The sequence below is a fragment of the Sebastes umbrosus genome, chromosome 23 (genome assembly GCF_015220745.1).
Source record: "Sebastes umbrosus isolate fSebUmb1 chromosome 23, fSebUmb1.pri, whole genome shotgun sequence".
NCBI classification, from domain to species: Eukaryota; Metazoa; Chordata; class Actinopteri; order Perciformes; family Sebastidae; genus Sebastes; species Sebastes umbrosus.
The window spans coordinates 3,877,649-3,896,042 of NC_051291.1; the positions used below are offsets into that span (position 1 = coordinate 3,877,649).

Here is an 18,394-nt window from a genome sequence, read left to right on the forward strand (position 1 = left end):
TTGTCTGTTTTTTTTATCTGACATTTGCTGTAAGGCACATGATGAAGTTCCAAATAAATATCTATCCATCTAGCAGGAATATTACCCAGGTACTGTGACTGTGATCTGCATACTTTCTACTGCTATTTGCTTGTAAAAATCAAACACATTACATCACATTAGTGCTGATTAACTTCGCAGCGACTTGAAATGAATTTTAATTTGCAGAAAGCCTTTTAAATTAAAGCAATAGTAGACATTTTTGGGAAATCCGCCTTTCTACTCTCTGGCAGAGAGGTAAATGAGAAGATCGATACCACTCCCATGAAGACTGGAAAGAGGGGGAAACAGCTAGCCTGGTTGTGTCCAAACACACCTACCGGCACCGTCTAAGCTCTCTAATTAGTACGTTATATCTTGTTTGTTTAATCTGTACAAAAATCACTTCAGAAGACTTGAGCGAGACTTCAGAGCATTACTGGTACTGGCCAAGGAATAGTCTGGCCTCTTGTACAACCACAACATTTTGTATAAGTTAAGGTGAACCCAGTCGGTAACCTCTGGTGCTGAAAAGTGAAGCCAATGAGGAAGTGCCTTAAACCTGCATTCTCTCTAACAGCCAGCAGGGGGCGACTCCTCTGGTTGCAAAAAGAAGTCTGATTGTATAGAAGTCTCTGAGAAAATGAGCCTACTTCTCTTTTGATTTATTACCTCAGTAAACATTGTAAACATGAGTTTATGGTCTCAATCTCTGGTTTCAAGTCTTCTTCAATACAGCATGATGTTCATTTAGTAAATTATGGTCCCATTTAGAGTCAAATAGACCATAAAGCAGGGGATGCTTTAAGGCGGGGCTACCTTGTGATTGACAGGTCGCTACCACGGCGTTGTCTGGTCTGGGAGTAGTCCGTGTTTTCGTCTTACAACTTTAACCCTTTCATTGTGTGTTTTCAATTCATGGAAGTTAATTGTAACATTTTGGTCGCCTAAAAAATGTCTTATTCAGCGTTTGGTTGTACGTAGCTCCACCCTCTCGTGTCACTTCTGGTTGCAGTCTATGGATGAACCCCAAAAGCAGCGTGGAATCAAGTTGCGATCAGAAAGCTGAGAACAAATTGTAACATGAACGTCCAACATTCGATGCCGACTATCAGACAGTATTGTTTTCACCCGGCTTTTGTTCCTTTCTGAGAATCCCTTGAACCAAAGTTGGTCTTAGAAGGAAGTGATGGGCCATTTCTCTCTGAGCAGTCCTGGAATTACTCTGCTCGAGAAAGCTTTTATACGTCGGTCTCTAGAGACGCTGGAGAAACTGCACATGATGCATGCTTTGTATCATTCATGAAACCGTTGTGAATGATAATGTAATCATTGCTTTGCTTTACACACTGTTGTTGTGTGTTGCCAAAAATACCAGCTCTCATATAGAGAAATGATCTCTGACGATGAGCTCGCTGAGTGTTATTCCCTCTGTACAAACCTAAATAATGAGTTGTAGAACTGTTATGTTAATAGTGATGAACACATTTTCCCCTCAAACTATTTGTTATTTTGTTGGTAGCAGTTTTTAGACGAGTGACAGATGAAGATCCATCTTTCAGCCACAATTACAAATCAGATTCAGGGAGCCAAACTCAATATAAAATAGCGAGCGTGTGGATTGATTGTTATGTTTAACATGGGGGATCCTGTTGTGTCGCTGGCTGTTAGTTACTGCTCTCTCAAGGGTGCAAGCAGTGTTTTCCTTTCTTGGCAAGATGGCTTCTTATTCATCATATAAGTCATTTTTATTACAAAGTGCAGAAAGTGGAAGGTGCAGAGCAAGCAACAATCTTTGATGCATATAACAGAAGAAGACGTACAGTAAGTCAGACATGGAGGTCATACTTCAGTGCAACATTTACAACCATTGAGGGAAGCACCTCTAAAGACATATACTGCAAACTGAAGCTGCACCTGTACCACCTGAGTGCTACATGTCTAAAAAGAAACAAAGCTTTGAACCATCAAATATATTTCATTCCACTCAGGTTCAAATTCCCCTTAGCAACCCCGCGTGCTTTGATTCTTGCTAAGTGGTTTCCCATTGTGGACCACTGAAATCCAAGGCTGTAACGTGTCTGCAGGGATCACACTAGCACAATCTGAAGGTCAGAATTTAAACTCTCTACACCCATTTGGACAAACCATAAAATCTGAAGGCGCCGTGTCCAGAGACTTGCTGCGTTATTAAAGCCAGGTGGAGATTTACCGCAGCCATTTTCCTGAGAAGATTTTTACATAACTGATCTTTGTTACATATGAACACATATGAGCTAATGTCACCTACTTCACTGATGATTAACGTTTACATATTGGTCACAGGTTGTATCTAAATATCAAAACTATGCTCAGCGCAGACTGTTCTCATACACCGTTCGTAGCTATACCTACAAGAAGTAAAGCACTGTAATTCCTATATATATCCCACAAAATCATTTTGTATGTAATCCACGTAATTGTGAACCAGGATGTATAAAGAGCGACAAAACGCCCTGTAGGGAGGAAGTCGGGGTGGATGGGTGGGACAAAAAACACCTGACTTTCGGCCAGGACACCGATGTTCGCACCCCGTGTGAAACCAGAAGTCAGCGTTGATCTATTTGTCACATAACTTCCGTACTTAAGTTACACCACTTCCGGTGTTCTTTAACCACAAACTACAATCTTTTCCTAAACCTAACTAAGTTGTTTTTGTCACGTTAGTTCCGTACTGAAGTTACGCTACTTTTGGTGTTATTTTAACCCAAACCGCGATCTTTTCCTAAACCTAACTAAGCAGTTTTTGTCAGGTAACGTCCGTAATTAAGTTATGCATCATACGGTGTTTAACCAAAACCACAATCTGTTCCTAAACCTAACTAAGCAGTTTTGTTTCCTAAACTTAACCAAGCTGTTTCCTGTGAAGACAGGAATTTATTTTCAAAAGACGGGAGCAGAAATTGACACGTGTGTCACATGTTGCTGGACATTTGTAGGAAAACGCATGAAAAATGAGGAATAACTTTTCGTAAGATATAAGAACCGTTGTCTCTGTCAGTGTTTTTTTTGTTGCATTCATTTCTTAAACATATTTAGTCTTTGCATTTTACTCCTTTTCTTTCCCAAAGTGGAATAGGCAGGTCTCTGCTTGTTGCTTGACACCACTGTTGGCCTGTAAATGTGTGTAGACAGCCAAGCCGATCTTTGCAAGGTGAACCTGAGTGGTAGTGAGATTATTAACAAAGATAGGAAATAAAGAAAAAAAAAAAAACACATTTCTAAAAATATTCAAGTTATTTTTTTTTCTCCAATTTTTCACAAATCTCATTTTACTGTGAAATTCTTGATCATTTTACCTCTAAAGACCTAAAAAATTTGAAATGTTATCATTTCAGAGGCAACGCCGCTCTTTGGTTGATTTGCTCACAAGAAATGTGGCAGGAGGGATCACAAAATGTCATCACTTCGCTTTAAACCGCTGACCTAGCGCTTTTTTCTGAAAGCTTTTGTGAAGTTAAACTGTGAGAGGAGAAAGACAAGGGTGCGGACATGACGGGGTCGAATAGTGCTGAAGAATGAATGAATGAACAAATATGTTATTAAAGGTCCCATATTGTAGAAAGCGAGATTTCCATGTCTTTTTTGATTATAAAGCAGGCCTAGGTGCTATATAATTACTGTCAAGGTATCAAAACGCTTAATCCACGGAAAAATGCACACAAATTGTATTCAGAAATTGTGCTTTTAAAAGAGCTGTCAGGACTCATAGAAGTGCCGCTAAACTAGGTGTAGGTGTTGTTGACACACCTGGTGAGTCCTAGATGCGGAAGACTGGAAAACGCTGACCAATCAGAGCAGACTGGGCTTTTTCAGGAGGGGGGTCTTAAAGAGACAGGCGCTAAAACGGAGCGTTTCAGACAGAGGGTGAACACAGGTATATATTCAGACAGACAGTATGAGAAAAGTGTTTTTTGAACATTAAAGCATGTAAACATGCTCTAGTAGAAACACAAAATACAAGTATGAGAACAAGTTTAAAAGGGGGCATGTACAAGAACAAGAAAGCAGGTAACTCAACAGATCCATTACAACTGATGCTAATGGAAATAAATCAGATGTCCTCACAACCTGTGTGCAAAGCCGGCCTGGCTGGGACTGAATCCTGTCTGACCTGATCCTCTCTCTGCTCTGCCTGCCTTCTGGTTAATAAAGGACGAGCACAAAGCCAAATAGAAAAACCACTGACATAAGTTTGTGTTGTGAACATCCACAGTAGTAAAGGGTCACTGTCTGACAGGAGAGAGAGCACAAAGCGAACGTTCTTTCTCCACATATCAGAGAGCAAAATAAACTGAATTTACATAACTGTCAGAGAGTAGAAAAGCATGTTTGAAACGTGCAAATATGATCCCGTCTTCTCCGACACAGAGCGGTTATTTAAAGACCTGAAAGCTCAAAATGTGCATTAGAACATCAACTCGTCTCCGAGCTGAAATGGACTGAATTCGCCCTGCTTGTCAAGAGAGCAGGCTTAGTTTTCTTCTTGTGTTTCTCCGGGAAAGAAATACATTTTCTCTACTTCGGACGTGTTCTGTGTTCATTTCATCCCTTGAATGATAACAGGTTTACAGCAACAGAAATAACACCCGGGGGAAATTAGGGGGGCTGCGGTGTCCATCGGAATGAAATTGAATGCGCCGCGAGATTATTCTGATCCACTTCCTGCTGAAAATGATGAGCGCCTTGAGTGGGGGGATCGCTGCCAATCAAAGCCACGCACATCAAAAGCGCCGCGATCCTATCTAATTGGTCGACAAAGAGAGGAGAGAGAGAGGTATGCGCGATTTCCATCATACTCGCAAATAGACATCCTGTCCGGCCAGCAGCGCTGCCTAATACACCACCAATTACCTGAGGCTGTGTATTGTCAGTGGGACTCCCGGTGATGAAACATGTGGGTTGGCCTCTACTTGTAATGTTGCTGAGTTGCCATAATTGATCTCCCCGGGTTTACTACTGACGACTCGACAACACTTTTAATGAGGCGGGGGGAGACGAGTTTGACTCATACCTCCAAAATAGCTATTTCAGTCCAATTACTCCCCCATTTACTACTGTGACATTTTATCTGTGATGCCGCATGGTGAGAAATTCCTTTTCCAAACACCTCACTTGACAAATGGAAGCCGCTCCTCCATACTGTTTTGTCCTACGTGTCTCCGTGCGTCGGAGCAGCGGGGGCACTCTGTTTTGGATGGAGAGCTGAGGACTCACACTATGAGCCAATCAAAGAAGCCTCCGTAAGTCCACTCGGTTCCTACGGAGCTGAGTGAATAGACGGATGGAGGCTCAACAAGCTTGTGGACATAGAAAAGTTGTTTTTGTCAAGATGTGGAGGAGAACTTTGACCTTATTTTGAACCTTGTCGGGCCACCATGATGGGGAGCAGGACAACTGAAATGTCTCTATCTTTATTTGCCCTTCTTTATTGACAGACTGGAGCAGCGGTCTCACTGTTTGGAAAGAAGAAACAAATGCCTACAGCCAAACTTTCAATGGTCTTTGGCTGTCATCTTTTCTTGTTCTATGAACAGCAGATCACCTGTCAGGGTTGGGCGATATGACAGTATATACCATGCAGCGGTAGGAATTAGGGCTGTTGATCGATTCAAATATTTAATCGCATGATTGTCCATAGTTAATCGCAATTAATCGCACAATATTTATCAGTTCAAAATGTACCTTAAAGGGAGATTTGTCAAGTATTTAATACTCTTATCAACATGGGAGAGGGCAAATATGCTGCTTTATGCAAATTTATGTATATATTTATTATTGTAAATCAGTTAACAACACAAAACAATGACAGATATTGTCCAGAAACCCTCACAGGTACTGCATTTAGCATAACAAATATGCTCAAATCACAACATGGCAAACTGCAGCCCAACAGGCAACAACAGCTGTCAGTGTGTCAGTGTGCTGACTTGACTATGACTTGCCCCAAACTGCATGTGATTATCATAAAGTGGGCATGTCTGTAAAGGGGAGACTCGTGGGTACCCATAGAACCTTTTTTCCACGTCAACTTCTGACTTTATTCTCATAATATTACGACTTTATTCTCATAATATTACGACTTTATTCTCATAATATTAAGACTTTATTCTCATAATATTAAGACTTTATTCTCATAATATTAAGACTTTATTCTCATAATATTACGACTTTATTCTCATAATATTAAGACTTTATTCTCATAATATTACGACTTTATTCTCATAATATTACAACCTTTTTTCCAAGTAAACTTCTGACTTTATTCTCATAATACTTCGACTTTTTTTCTCATAAACCTACGACTTTATTATTGAAATCTCAGATTTATTTTTCTTCCTCAATGTGGCCTTAATACTCCGCTGTACACTTGAAATTTTTGTTCTCAAGAATTTGAGTTATACAGTTTTGAGTCTGTTTTTAACTTGTGTTGTCTCATGTGAGAAAGTTGTTTTTGTTTTGTACGGAAGCTCCAACTAAAAGAAGAGAATAATCAAATGGCATGAAGTAGGGTATTACGGTTATTTTATACCATTACTTAATTAAATTGACAGAACAATTACTTTACCGTGATATGAAACCATTATCATGTGGAATGATTCCTGCCATTCAAAGCTTCCCGGCTCCCGATATCTACTGGAATAAACATCTCAAAGGAGAACTCACATCAGTATCAGTTTACTAGTCATAAAGAGTATGACTCAGACAGTTGTTTGTCTTGTCTGGCTCTGGAGGAGCTTTGTAAAGTCTAAGAAAAAGAAAAACTCTTCATGATGTCATGAGGGATATCTCAGGCTTGGCTTGGAGAATATATTATTAATGGTACAGTAAGCCTGCGTTAAAAACTGTATGTGGACGCAGGCATTTACCAGGCAGGGAGAACAAAAAACACATACTCTGCTGCGATGCTGAATTCCATAGCCCGCTTATCATTTAGTATTCGTCTTTTTATATGATGAAGAGTATGTACTGTATCCATGTTCTGGAGGGCACGCATTATGCACACCCCTGTGGAAACAAATTCCCCCTTTGGGGACAATAAGAATCTATCTATTAAGCTGCGTTATGGGAAATGTAGGATACACGATTTTGGAGCTTGACTCACACTAGGGACTAAAAAGTCAGCACATCTCAGGCCCTGCGGCATCAATTGTTGACCATCATTTTTTTAATGTCTGTTGTGATGTGATTCCCCGAACATTACCCAAGCAATTTCTGCTCGCTACCTAGCTACTTTGGGGTATATGTATCTGATAAAAGTGATTTAAGGGAGCAGCCCGGCATTATCAGAGGACCGAAACCAGCCATTCATTAGTCTCTCAATACTTTACGACTCCCCTACTCTGTCTGTGACGCTTAGCTCCGAGCCCACTCGTTTCAACTGAGGGTATGAATCTTTAAAAACAGGTCACAAATATACACCGATCAGCCGTCACATTATGACCACCTGACTAATATTGAGTAGGTCCAACAACAGCCCTGACCCGTCGAGGCATGGACTCCACTAGACCTCTGGAGGTCTGCTGTGGTATCTGGGACCAAGCCGTCAGTAGCAGATCCTTTAAGTCCTGTAAGTTGTGAGGTGGGGCCTCCGTGGATCGGACTTGTTTGTCCAGCTCATCCCACAGATGCTCCATTGGATTGAGATCTGGAGAATTTGGAGGCTGAGTCGACACCTCAAAACTTGGAGCCATCCACAAAAGAAAATGTGATTCATCAGACCGGGCCACCTTCTTCCATTGCTCCGTGGTCCAGTTCTGATGCTCACGTAGACGCTTTTGGCGGTGGACACGGGTCAGTACGTGGCACCCTGACCGGTCTGCAGCTCCATACGTAACAAACTGCTCCTCACTGTGTGTTCTGACACCTTTCTATCAGAACCAGCATTAACTTTTTCAGCAGTTTGAGCTCCAGTAGCTCTTCTATTGGATCGGACAACACGGGTCAGCCTTCGCTCCCCACGTGCATCAATGAGCCTCGGGTCTGACCCTGTCGCCGGTTCACCGGCTCTCCTTCCTCGGACCACTTTTGGTAGGTCCTGACCACTGCAGACCGGGAACATCCCACAAGAGCTGCAGTTCTGGAGATGCTCTGACCCGCTCTTCTAGCCAGCCTTGTCAAAGTCGCTCACATCCTTACGCTGGCCCATTTTTTCTGCTTCCAACACAAAGTTCAAAGTTCAAAATTTTCACTTGCTGTCTAATATATCCCCCCCACTGCCAGGTGGCATTGTAACGAGATAATCCATGTTATTCACTTCACCTGTCAGTGGTCTTAATGTTATGACTGATCGGTGTATGTTTTTATATTTTCAGTAATTCCCTAAAACAGCTGGGGATTGTAGTTTTTAACAAATGTTAGTAAAACAGAAGTAAATCGTGCATTTTTGGGGGACAATTTTAAGCCGTGGATTAATACACGTTTGGTGCTCTATTAGTTTTATAGTATTTCTGGCAGCAGGACGGTTTATGTGGGATTGATTCAAAAGAGTGTGTTTGTTCATTGTAATGAAGGAACATGTGCAACAGTGTGGCTCATTGATGTGTTTTTCATAGTTTTTGAACAACAGTGGAGCTTTGTGGCTCGGGGGGATAAGATATATATCAGGCTTTAGGCTACACAGACAACATTTGTTAGTCTTTTCATGGGGTGTGAAGGCAATAATAAAAAAAAAATAGAGAATATCACCAGCTTTATCCCTTCACTCTGCCAATATCAATGAGATAGAACATCCCAATATACATAAACCGAGCTGCTCACACTATAAGTAAGCAATAAGGCAGTAGGATCAAGGTAGTCTGTCAGACGATATGCTAATAACGCCTCTCAGCCAACAAGTTGCTACAACAGATTTGGGAAGCTTCTTAAGTGGTATCATGAAGATATTTAGGTTCTGATTCCACAAGATGATGCGGGGATTAGCACAAATTGGATAAAGACAGAAGCAGGTGGTGATAGTTTTAACCTTTTGTTAGATTGCTTCATTGGAACGGGCGTTTGTTCCCGTAAGAAACAAGTGTTTAATTAACTGTGTATACAGAGAGAGAAACTCCATCGGTATTGTAGGAGCTATTTATTTGTTGTTAGTATTTAGTTGTTTTATTTGTTTGATTTATTATTCTAGATGTTAACTTTATTTAGACTTAATTTTTGAGTGTTTTCTTTCGCTAGTTATTTGTTTAGTTGAACTATTTTCTTGTTTAGTATATTTAGTTTTTTGCCTAATTAGTATTTTGTTTTCTTTTGTTCATGAATTGGGTAAAATTGTTGGCACCTGCGAGTTATATACTGTAAGTAGGTAGGCAGGTCGGACCAGCATGCACCTGGGTGGGCTTATTGTGTTTGACCAGAACAAGAGACGCAGGGATAGCCACGTTTTCTTTGTGCCCAGCCCGGCAAGCTGACGGCGAAGCCCGAGCAGCCTCGGCCCGAAAGATAGATTGTGGCAGGTGATTGCAGAACAGCTTCGGAATCGGGAATGGTCGCAAAACAAAGACGTACGAAAGATTAGGCAGCTAAATGTTAGTTTCTTGCTAATGTCGTTCATTCATTAGCCCTGTTAGGGACTAGCTCCATCCATTGCACCCACGTAATTAATTCAGTTTGTATTGCAAATATTTGCAACAAATAGAATAATTTGTGCGTAACGTTTTTTGTTGGATTAAAAAAATGCATACGAAAAATACGGACTTGGTGTGACCCTTTAAGGAGCAAGATAAAACCAGGTGTAGATTCAGTATTATTGTACTCACCTGTTGCTCCTTCTGTCGGTACGGTCATCTCCCAGACACTGATCACAAGCACCATTACAAGTAGAGCCCCTTTACTTCCGATCTGCGTGTATCGCTCACTCATCCTGGGAAAAAGAAAAAAAAGGTCATTTATTACAGAAGCAGATTTAACCTATATCATTCACACCTTTAGAGCAGCATTATGAAAGGACTATATTTAACTACAACAGGAGGAGGGTGCTGCTCCAGCAGCTCACAGTTTAACTTCACAACAGCTCAGCTTGTCTGAGTGCATATTTGCTCTTATCAAGACAGAGATACAGGCTTTTATCCTCCGTCTTGCTTTTCAAAACAAACTACAGCTGTGAATGTGCCCTAGATCACTGTCTCCAAAGCCTCTCTTTTCTTCCACTGCACCTCCTCCCCTCTCTCCTACCAAACACGAGGCTCTCAACAGCGGGAGCACGAACAGAAGGTGAAGACCCTCCGCTGCCCCAACGGGCTTCAATAAGCCTCTCTCGGCTCTGCGGCGGAGAGCAGTGGCTAATCCACCTCCCTTCCACACTACCCTTTTCCTCTGCACTCCCCTCTCCCTAATGAAGTGGCGGAGCCGAGGCCACACTGCATCCCTCCATCTGGCACAGCGCGTTATCATCGACAGACGACGATCAGGTTTCAAACGGGGGATGCGGGAGCGCTACGGTAATTACTGGAAGAGGCCCCGGTATCGTATGGCGTGAGCGGACAATGTTACAAGCTGCGTTTACGCCTTATTTACCGCCTCTTATCTGCCTGCCTCATTGACGTATAGATTGGCCAAACCTCGTCAGGGGTCTCAGATTATTTGTGTAATTAAGTTTATTTTGGCAAGGCCAACATGACCTTTTGCCCAGATCTTCTCCCGTGTTGCACAGGAATCAGGTGTCAAAATAGCACCGACAAGACTCGCAAGATTAGAAATAAGATATCTATCATCAAGACATGCAGGCAGTGACAACAGAAATACTCATACTGACTATATGCACATATATTTGGTCTTGTTGTCTTTTCGCTTTTCTGAAATGACGTGAGGAAACACCAGGTGAAGACAGACATGCGCTGGCTGATATTTGCCAGACTGGCTCGCGTCTCTGAAGCATGAAATTCACTTTTTCTTCACTCTTTTTAATGTCTATATTTATTGAGAAATAATTAAAATTGGCAAAAGCTCGACATTTATGGAAATGCTCTCTGCTTAGTCGCCTGGCATCCTCACAGTGACAGCAAGACTCCATGAAGTCTGGACCAAACCCTGACCAAGGAATAGTTTGACTTGGACTGATATGTTGGCCTGATATGAATCATTTTGAATGTAACTAAGTATCTTTACACAAGTACTGCACTAAGTACAATTCTGAGGTACTTGTACTTTACTGGAGTATTTAAGTTTTATGCTGTTTTACACTTTTACTCGACTACATTTCAAAGAGAAACTTTTCACTGCACTCATTTGACAGCTATGGTTCCTCTTTACTTTTCAGCTTTATTTGTATAGCACATTTCAGCAACAGGGCAATTCAAAGTGCTTTACACAAACATTCAAGAACACTGCGACAAAGTGCAAAAGAACATTAAGACATAATTAAAACAGTCATAAAAATGTTAAAGATTAGAAAATAACAAGCTAAAAATAAAAAGCTAGAATAGAAATTAAAATAGAATATAACACACAAGAGTGAACGCTCTAGTGCAGTACTAGATCATTATTTGGTTTAATAAAAGGCAGCAGCAAACGGGAAAGTTTTAAGCTTTGATTTAAAAGAACAAAGAGTTGGAGCGGTCCTGCAGTTTTCTGGGAGCTTGTTCCGAATATTTTGGTGCATAAAAACTGAAGGCTGCTTCTGCATGTTTAGTTTTGACTCCGAGGACACACAGTGACCGGCTCGTTAGCCGACAGCACGGAGCTCCACGGCTTCGTTAACGGAGGTTCCATTGAGTTCCATTATGATGCGTTCAGGCTCTATTCAGTAAAAGTGTAGTAGGCGATGGTAAATTATTACGCTGTCATGATGCGTTCAAATTATGGGTGGGCAATACATCGAATATAGCCAATGAAGAGGATATTTGAAAATATCGCGATATATATCATGTGTCGCGGGATATAGCCTTATTTTTAGTTTTTGGCGAGAAACTTGAATAAATCCAGATGTTTGAAGGAGATGTTTTCACAGCAATATAAAATAGATAACAGAGAGATAAAATCGTTCTAACATTAGCTCTAAGCAGCTTATAATATATAATTAAATCTACTAATGAAAATAATTATTTTTATTTAAAGCAAATATTTAAATGAAAAATTAAATTAAAATTATATTATTATATTATATATTCTTAGAAAAAAAAATCGTAATCAGCAGGTCAGACTTTTTAAAAAATTTGAAATTGGAATCGGCCAAGAAAATCTCAACTCTAATCATCTTATCATGTTTATTTCACAAAATATGATGCATTGTTATATATCTCCCCAATATTATATACAAAAAGTTCAAACTAGCTCCATGTTGACCAACTACAACTCAAGATGCTGCTTATACTGTACAGTTATGCGTCAGTGTTAACAATCAAAATATATAATAAATAATATAATACTCACAGGGGGGGATTTTTTTGATAATTTTAGTATATTTTGCTGATAGTATTTTGTACTTTTACTTAAGGAATATTCAACATTTTGGGAGATACTGCTCTGATTTGAGACCTTCAGGTTAGTTAAAGCGGCTACAAAGCAAAGCTGTCGGTCTTTATAAACTGTAACCCCCAACCTGCCGTATCTGCTTTGATTAGTGATGCTCTGCATTTCCCAGAATGCTCGCTGGGCATGCTGGAAATAATCTGAACATCATGTTACTTTATTCGCATGAGGAAGAAAAATACGCCTAACCACTAAAAAAAATGGACCCAACTGATCTTTTATGGTTTCATGGTGGATTCTTTTTCCATCTCCAACATGATAAAACCTCCACGGAGAACCCGAGATTGGCGGCTTTCGCTACACTTAGCGGGGAACTCAGAGGTAACTGGAGAGACATGTGGAAGGAGACTCGCTCCAATGATGAGTGTGATAGCGACGTAATGGCGAGGTTCATGTATTTGCTCAAATGGATCTCAAATTGTACACTCAGGTGCTCGTATTAGTAGAGCGGTGGGCGCTAATGTTCACCTTCACGGCGACAGATTTACAGCTGCTGGTTAGCAGAAGAATTGGAGGCTGGGTTGAAATGGTGGCCAGCTGATGCTGCTGTGCAATTCACACTATGTGCGTGTGTGTGTGTGTGTGTGTGTGTGTGTGTGTGTGTGAAGGGTCATTGGTGACAGAGTGCAGGGCAGAGCACTACAGCATCATTTGTTGGGTGCTGTCTAAGGGTGCAATTCTATAAATGACATCTCATTGTCCCTGAATGTGCTGTGTTGTCATTGGTGCGGCGGCGTGCTCGGCAGAGCGAGGCGCTGAAGATTTGTTACAGTTTGAGGCCATTTTACATCTCGACCTTGAATTGGAGGTCTTTAGCGAGTTTGCAGAAATACAACAATACTGCTGCATGAAAAACTACGTGCTGTTGTAGTTCTCACCATATACTGTAGATGTATCTGTTTAGCCAGCCTTTATCCACTTCATCGAGGTCTGGTAGCTCTTCTCTGCTGCACAGGAGGTGTTATATTTTACGTTTTCCAAAACTGTTACAACTGTATGATTCATAAATGATTAATTTCCTGATCTGCTACTTCTGTGCTTACGGTTTGGTTAGGGAGCCGTACAGCATATCATGGTTAAAAGAAACCAACATGGACCACCTACAGAAACTGTAATCCTATTCTCCTCATTTAAAGCTGCACTAATTAATATGTTTATATTATTAATTGGTTAAATGGCCTAATGTAATGTGAAAAGGGGTCACTCATAATGACAATCCCACAGCGAATTATCACCTGACTCTGCAGTTCCTCTCATCTTAAAGCTCATTGTTCTGGTTTCGAGGATGGTTTTGAGCATAGACTGTATATAAGAAGTGGACGTAGTCAACGTGACGTCACCCAGTGGTTTGCAGACTGCCGTTTTGAAGCCTCGAGTTCTTGGTTTCCTGCAACCAGAAGTGACACGAGAAAGTGGAGCCAAGTACAACCGAACGCTGAATAAGACGTTTTTAGGTGACAAAAATGTTAACAGAGACGAAAGCTCCCAGACCAGACAACGCCGTGGTAGCGACCTGTCAATCACAAGGTAGCCCCGCCCTAAAGCATCCCCTGCTTTATGGTCTATTTGACTCTAAATGGGACCATAATTTACTAAATGAACATCATGCTGTATTGAAGAAGACTTGAAACTAGAGATTGAGACCATAAACTCATGTTTATAATGTTTACTGAGGGAATAAATCAAGTGAGAAGTAGGCTCATTTTCTCATAGACTTCTATACAATCAGACGTCTTTTAGCAACCAGAGGAGTCGCCCACTGCTGGCTGTTAGAGAGAATGCAAGTTTAAGGCACTTCTGCATTACTTTTCACGGAGTTGGCTCACTGGTTTTGAGACGCAGCTGTTTTTTTAGTGCAGACAGATAAAGCTAGCAACTAGCTATTGAACATAGTGGAGCATTAAGCAGCTAAAGAGCCTCATATTTCTCTCAGGAGTTGGATTGAGCGAAGCCCAAAACCAAAGCTCTCAAAGGGAAGTGAATATTGGAATTACATTCAATTCATCAAATGACTGCTAATATTGCTCTGTGTCTGCTGGATGTGTAATTAGGTAATTATTCACTAACGACTTTATACAGTCATAACATGTCAGTGTTGTAAAAAAAAAAACTTTAATTAAATAAATTAATAGCACTTAGATTAATGCGGAAATAATCAGCAGCTAAATGCTTGAATACATAGCTCCAACACTTTACTCCCCCTAAAATCAAATTACATCTATGTATGTATGGGTTAAGCAAACAAGATTATGCTAAGCATGTTCTGACCATAGACTGTATATAAAGCATATTGTTTATGCTAAATGCAGTACCCTTGAGGGTTTCTGGACAATATCTGTCATTGTTTTGTGTTGTTAATTGATTTCCAGTAATAAATATATACATACATTTACATAAAGCAGCATATTTGCCCACTCCCATGTTGATAAGAGGATTAAATACTTGACAAATCTCCCTTTAAGGTGCATTTTGAACTGATAAAAAATGTGATTAATTTGCGATTAATTATGCACAATCATGCAACTAATCGCGATGAAATATTTTAATTGATTGACAGCCCTAATATTCATTTTGCAAGTTGGAATAGTTGAGTTTTTATTGCACTGGGATCGTTAAATTGCAGGTTTTAATAAAGATTCAGTTGAGTGTTTTGGAAGGAAACAAACTCTGAGTCAGAAGCTGTCGACAGCGGTTGGAAGTTTTAATTGTTCATGTATAATGTATACCTTTAGTGACAGAATAGTCCCTGAAGAGAAACACATAATGTATGCAGATGATTGCCATAAGCATTGAAACATGAGCTGCACATTGAAAGTTTGGAGGATAGCAGATGAAAAACAAATACTAATAAACCAAAGCTTAAATGAAATGTGTAATTATCCTCTGATTGTCTGCCGTGCTTCATCCCTCCTCCTCCTCCTCCTCCTCCTCTTCCTCCTCTTTGCCAGCAAAGACAGAAGCGTTTTTCCTATCTACAGTATGTTGCGCTGCACTTGAGGACACTTTCAAATGCAAATGAACACCTTTAGTGAGGGAATAATGCATATTCTTTTCACTGGCAGCCACCTCAGTAGTTCTCCTGGATTCTGTGTGCTCAAATTTATCCAGAGATTGGACTTTTATCCCTTTGTTATGAGTTGGCTCTGTTGCGCGGCCGCGTAAGCCAGCGGTGTAGATCATCGGATTTCCTTTCAAGAGTACAAAGTGAATTAGTTTAAAACTGAATGAAGCAAGAAATCCCCGTCTCTGACCGAAAACTCCCACTCCCCGTCCTCTCCCCCGTCCTCTCCCCGTGAAGCAAATTGAACGGCAGCAGACCAATGAGTAAGAAAAAAGACTTCACTCGATGCTTGACCTTGGCGAGCGGGACACACACTGACTGAGGATCTGCTGCTTCTAAAAGACACTCACAAAGATGAAAACACCTTTACCGTAACAAGCAAATTCCCACCTCAATTAAATCAAAAGAAATAGCTGCGTTTTTATACTGCAGTGATGCCGCCAACCTGATCTCTGATGCACTGTAGCAGGAACGTCCCCGCACCTCATTACACCCGTCCAATAATAAATTATGAACAAAGCAAATTAGATTTCCTTAACTCATGATTTTCTGTTAATAATGCAAATGCATTAATTTTCCTATTTCCTATTATAGTACAGTTACAGTATGAATTAAATTAACATTATTAGGCAGTTCCACTTTTCACTGAAGGTTTTTTTTAACTGCGGAAAAAAAGTTTTGACAGGGCAAAGTGCAGCACTACCCAGAGTCTGCTTTCACTTTATTGCTGCCGATGGAGAAATAATAACATATGGTTTACTGTTGCCTAGAGACACACTGAACAAACCCCCCAATCTCGAGACTTTGCCCAATATCTTTTTTTCTCTTGTTCTGACAGTGAGACTGAACAATACATCAAAAAGGTTACAGGTTATGTTCCCTTCTGTTATGTTCCCCTCCTCTGCTCCTGGCAGCCAGATTGGGGCTATCTCTTCTTTAACAGCTCATTAGCATGCTACCCAACATGTTTTAATGTCCTAATTACACACTTAAATGAAGAGAACTCTATATAGCTATACTCTATACAGCCGTAACATTCTGACCACCTGCCTAATATTGAGTAGGTCCCCCTTTTGCTGCCAAAACAGCCCTGACCCGTCGAGGCATGGACTCCACTAGACCTCTGAAGATCTGCTGTGGTATCTGGCACCAAGCCGTCAGTAGCAGATCCTTTAAGTCCTGTATAAGTTGCGAGGTGGGGCCTCCGTGGATCGGACTTGTTTGTCCAGCACATCCCACAGATGCTCGATCGGATTGAGATCTGGAGAATCTGGAGGCCGAGTCGACACCTCCAACTCGTTGCAATCCACATGATGTAAAAGAAAACGTGATTCATCAGACCGGGCCACCTTCTTCCATCGCTCCTGATGCTCACGTGCCCGTTGTAGGCGCTTTTGGCGGTGGACACGGTGTCAGCGTGGGCACCCTGACCGGTCCCCATACGCAACTAACTGCTCCTCACTGTGTGTTCTGACACCTTTCGATCAGAACCAGCATTAACTTTTTCAGCAAATTTGAGCTCCAGTAGCTCTTCTATTGGATCAGACAACACGGGCCAGCCTTCGCTCCCCACGTGCATCAATGAGCCTCGGGGCTGACCCTGTCGCCGGTTCACAGATTTTCCTTCCTTGGACCACTTTTGGTCGGTCCTGACCACTGCAGACTGGCGGCCGCTTCACGTGATGGCTGCGTCGCGTGGCAGCTGCGTGATTCGCGCGTCCAGCTCCGTTTCTGCTGCTGCTGTTGATTTAAAAATAATTCTTTACTTTTTATCATCACCGTAACTTTTTCAACAGAGAGAGACATCGAAACTGTAGTAATGTCGCTGATATGATGTCAATATACAGTCAATAGATCACCTTCACTGTCTATTGTTGCTGTGAACTGCGCGGCTCGCGTCAAAAATAGGCGAGACCTCGAATCTCTAGAAGACACACAGCTGAGCCGAGCGTGAGACGCAGTGCTCTAATAACAAAAAAAAACAACAGGTAACGCAGCCGCCATGCGCTCCTGACGTTCCCAGTGCGGCCGAGGCTTTAGTTGTTGTATGTGGATTGAAAACGCTGATTGGATCACAATCCGCCCTCGATGCGCTTTGGTCATGTGGTCAAACACTACTCAATGGCAGTCTGATCAGCCATTACAACGCCAATGTAAAGGGGGTCTTCACCTAAATCCTGAAATAAAGTTACCTCAGCTTGCTCAGCAGCTAATGTGCAGCACACACACACTACGAGCTAACTCTCTGTTTCAGTTGTCAGATATAATTAACCAACAGCCATCTCTACACTGATTTTCCGTGACAGAGAGACTTGGCTGGTGGCAGATTTCCGATGTCTCTACAAATTCTGTGTTTGTGTGCGCAGGCAGGTGAGAGCTTAACAAAGATTTAGACCGACTACAGTATTCTGTTTGACAAGAGCTGGAGCCAGAAAGCCTGGCACTGACAAGACAGAACATAAAAAAAGATATCTCTCTACCTTTTAGCTAAGATTTCTCCGTCAAACCTGGAACAAATTCAAACGTATTACACGTCTACAGTTTGTAAAACATCAATAGGGGAAAGATAAGCATCTTAAGTATCTTCTTCTCATACAGTCACGCTTTAGAATAGTGTTGAGATGAGAGAGGAAGGTTGAATATAAAAGGTGAAATCAAGTAGATTTTGATTCTGACCTCTTTTTCTCAGTTGTCCCATTTGTGTCACTTATTTTCCTGCTTTGATGGGCTTACACAAAGCCACAATAATTTCCATTAGCCAGTAAAGGACTCCGTCGTCCTTGGCCTATTAATAGTAAATGTTGTATGCAAAGG

General features: G+C 41.2%; 1 protein-coding gene and 1 long non-coding RNA gene across 3 annotated transcripts in view; one reads left to right on the forward strand and one right to left on the reverse strand.

Annotated features, from left to right (window-relative positions):
• Positions 1–18,394, forward strand: part of LOC119483103 — a 146,438-nt gene that overhangs the window by 98,875 nt on the left and 29,169 nt on the right. The window contains exon 4 of one of the 2 annotated variants that reach the window (XR_005205616.1): positions 3,396–3,599. The exons of the other annotated variant lie outside the window; for it this stretch is intronic. This is a non-coding gene — a long non-coding RNA (uncharacterized LOC119483103). Of the gene's footprint in view, positions 1–3,395; positions 3,600–18,394 lie in introns of those variants that run through there. 2 annotated transcript variants of the gene reach the window in all.
• Positions 1–18,394, reverse strand: part of LOC119483102 (chemokine-like protein TAFA-2) — a 71,089-nt gene that overhangs the window by 17,457 nt on the left and 35,238 nt on the right. The window contains exon 2 of the mRNA XM_037761154.1: positions 9,810–9,913. Within this exon, the coding sequence (XP_037617082.1) occupies positions 9,810–9,912 (103 nt within the window). The 5' untranslated portion in view covers position 9,913. The remainder of the gene's footprint in view (positions 1–9,809; positions 9,914–18,394) is intronic.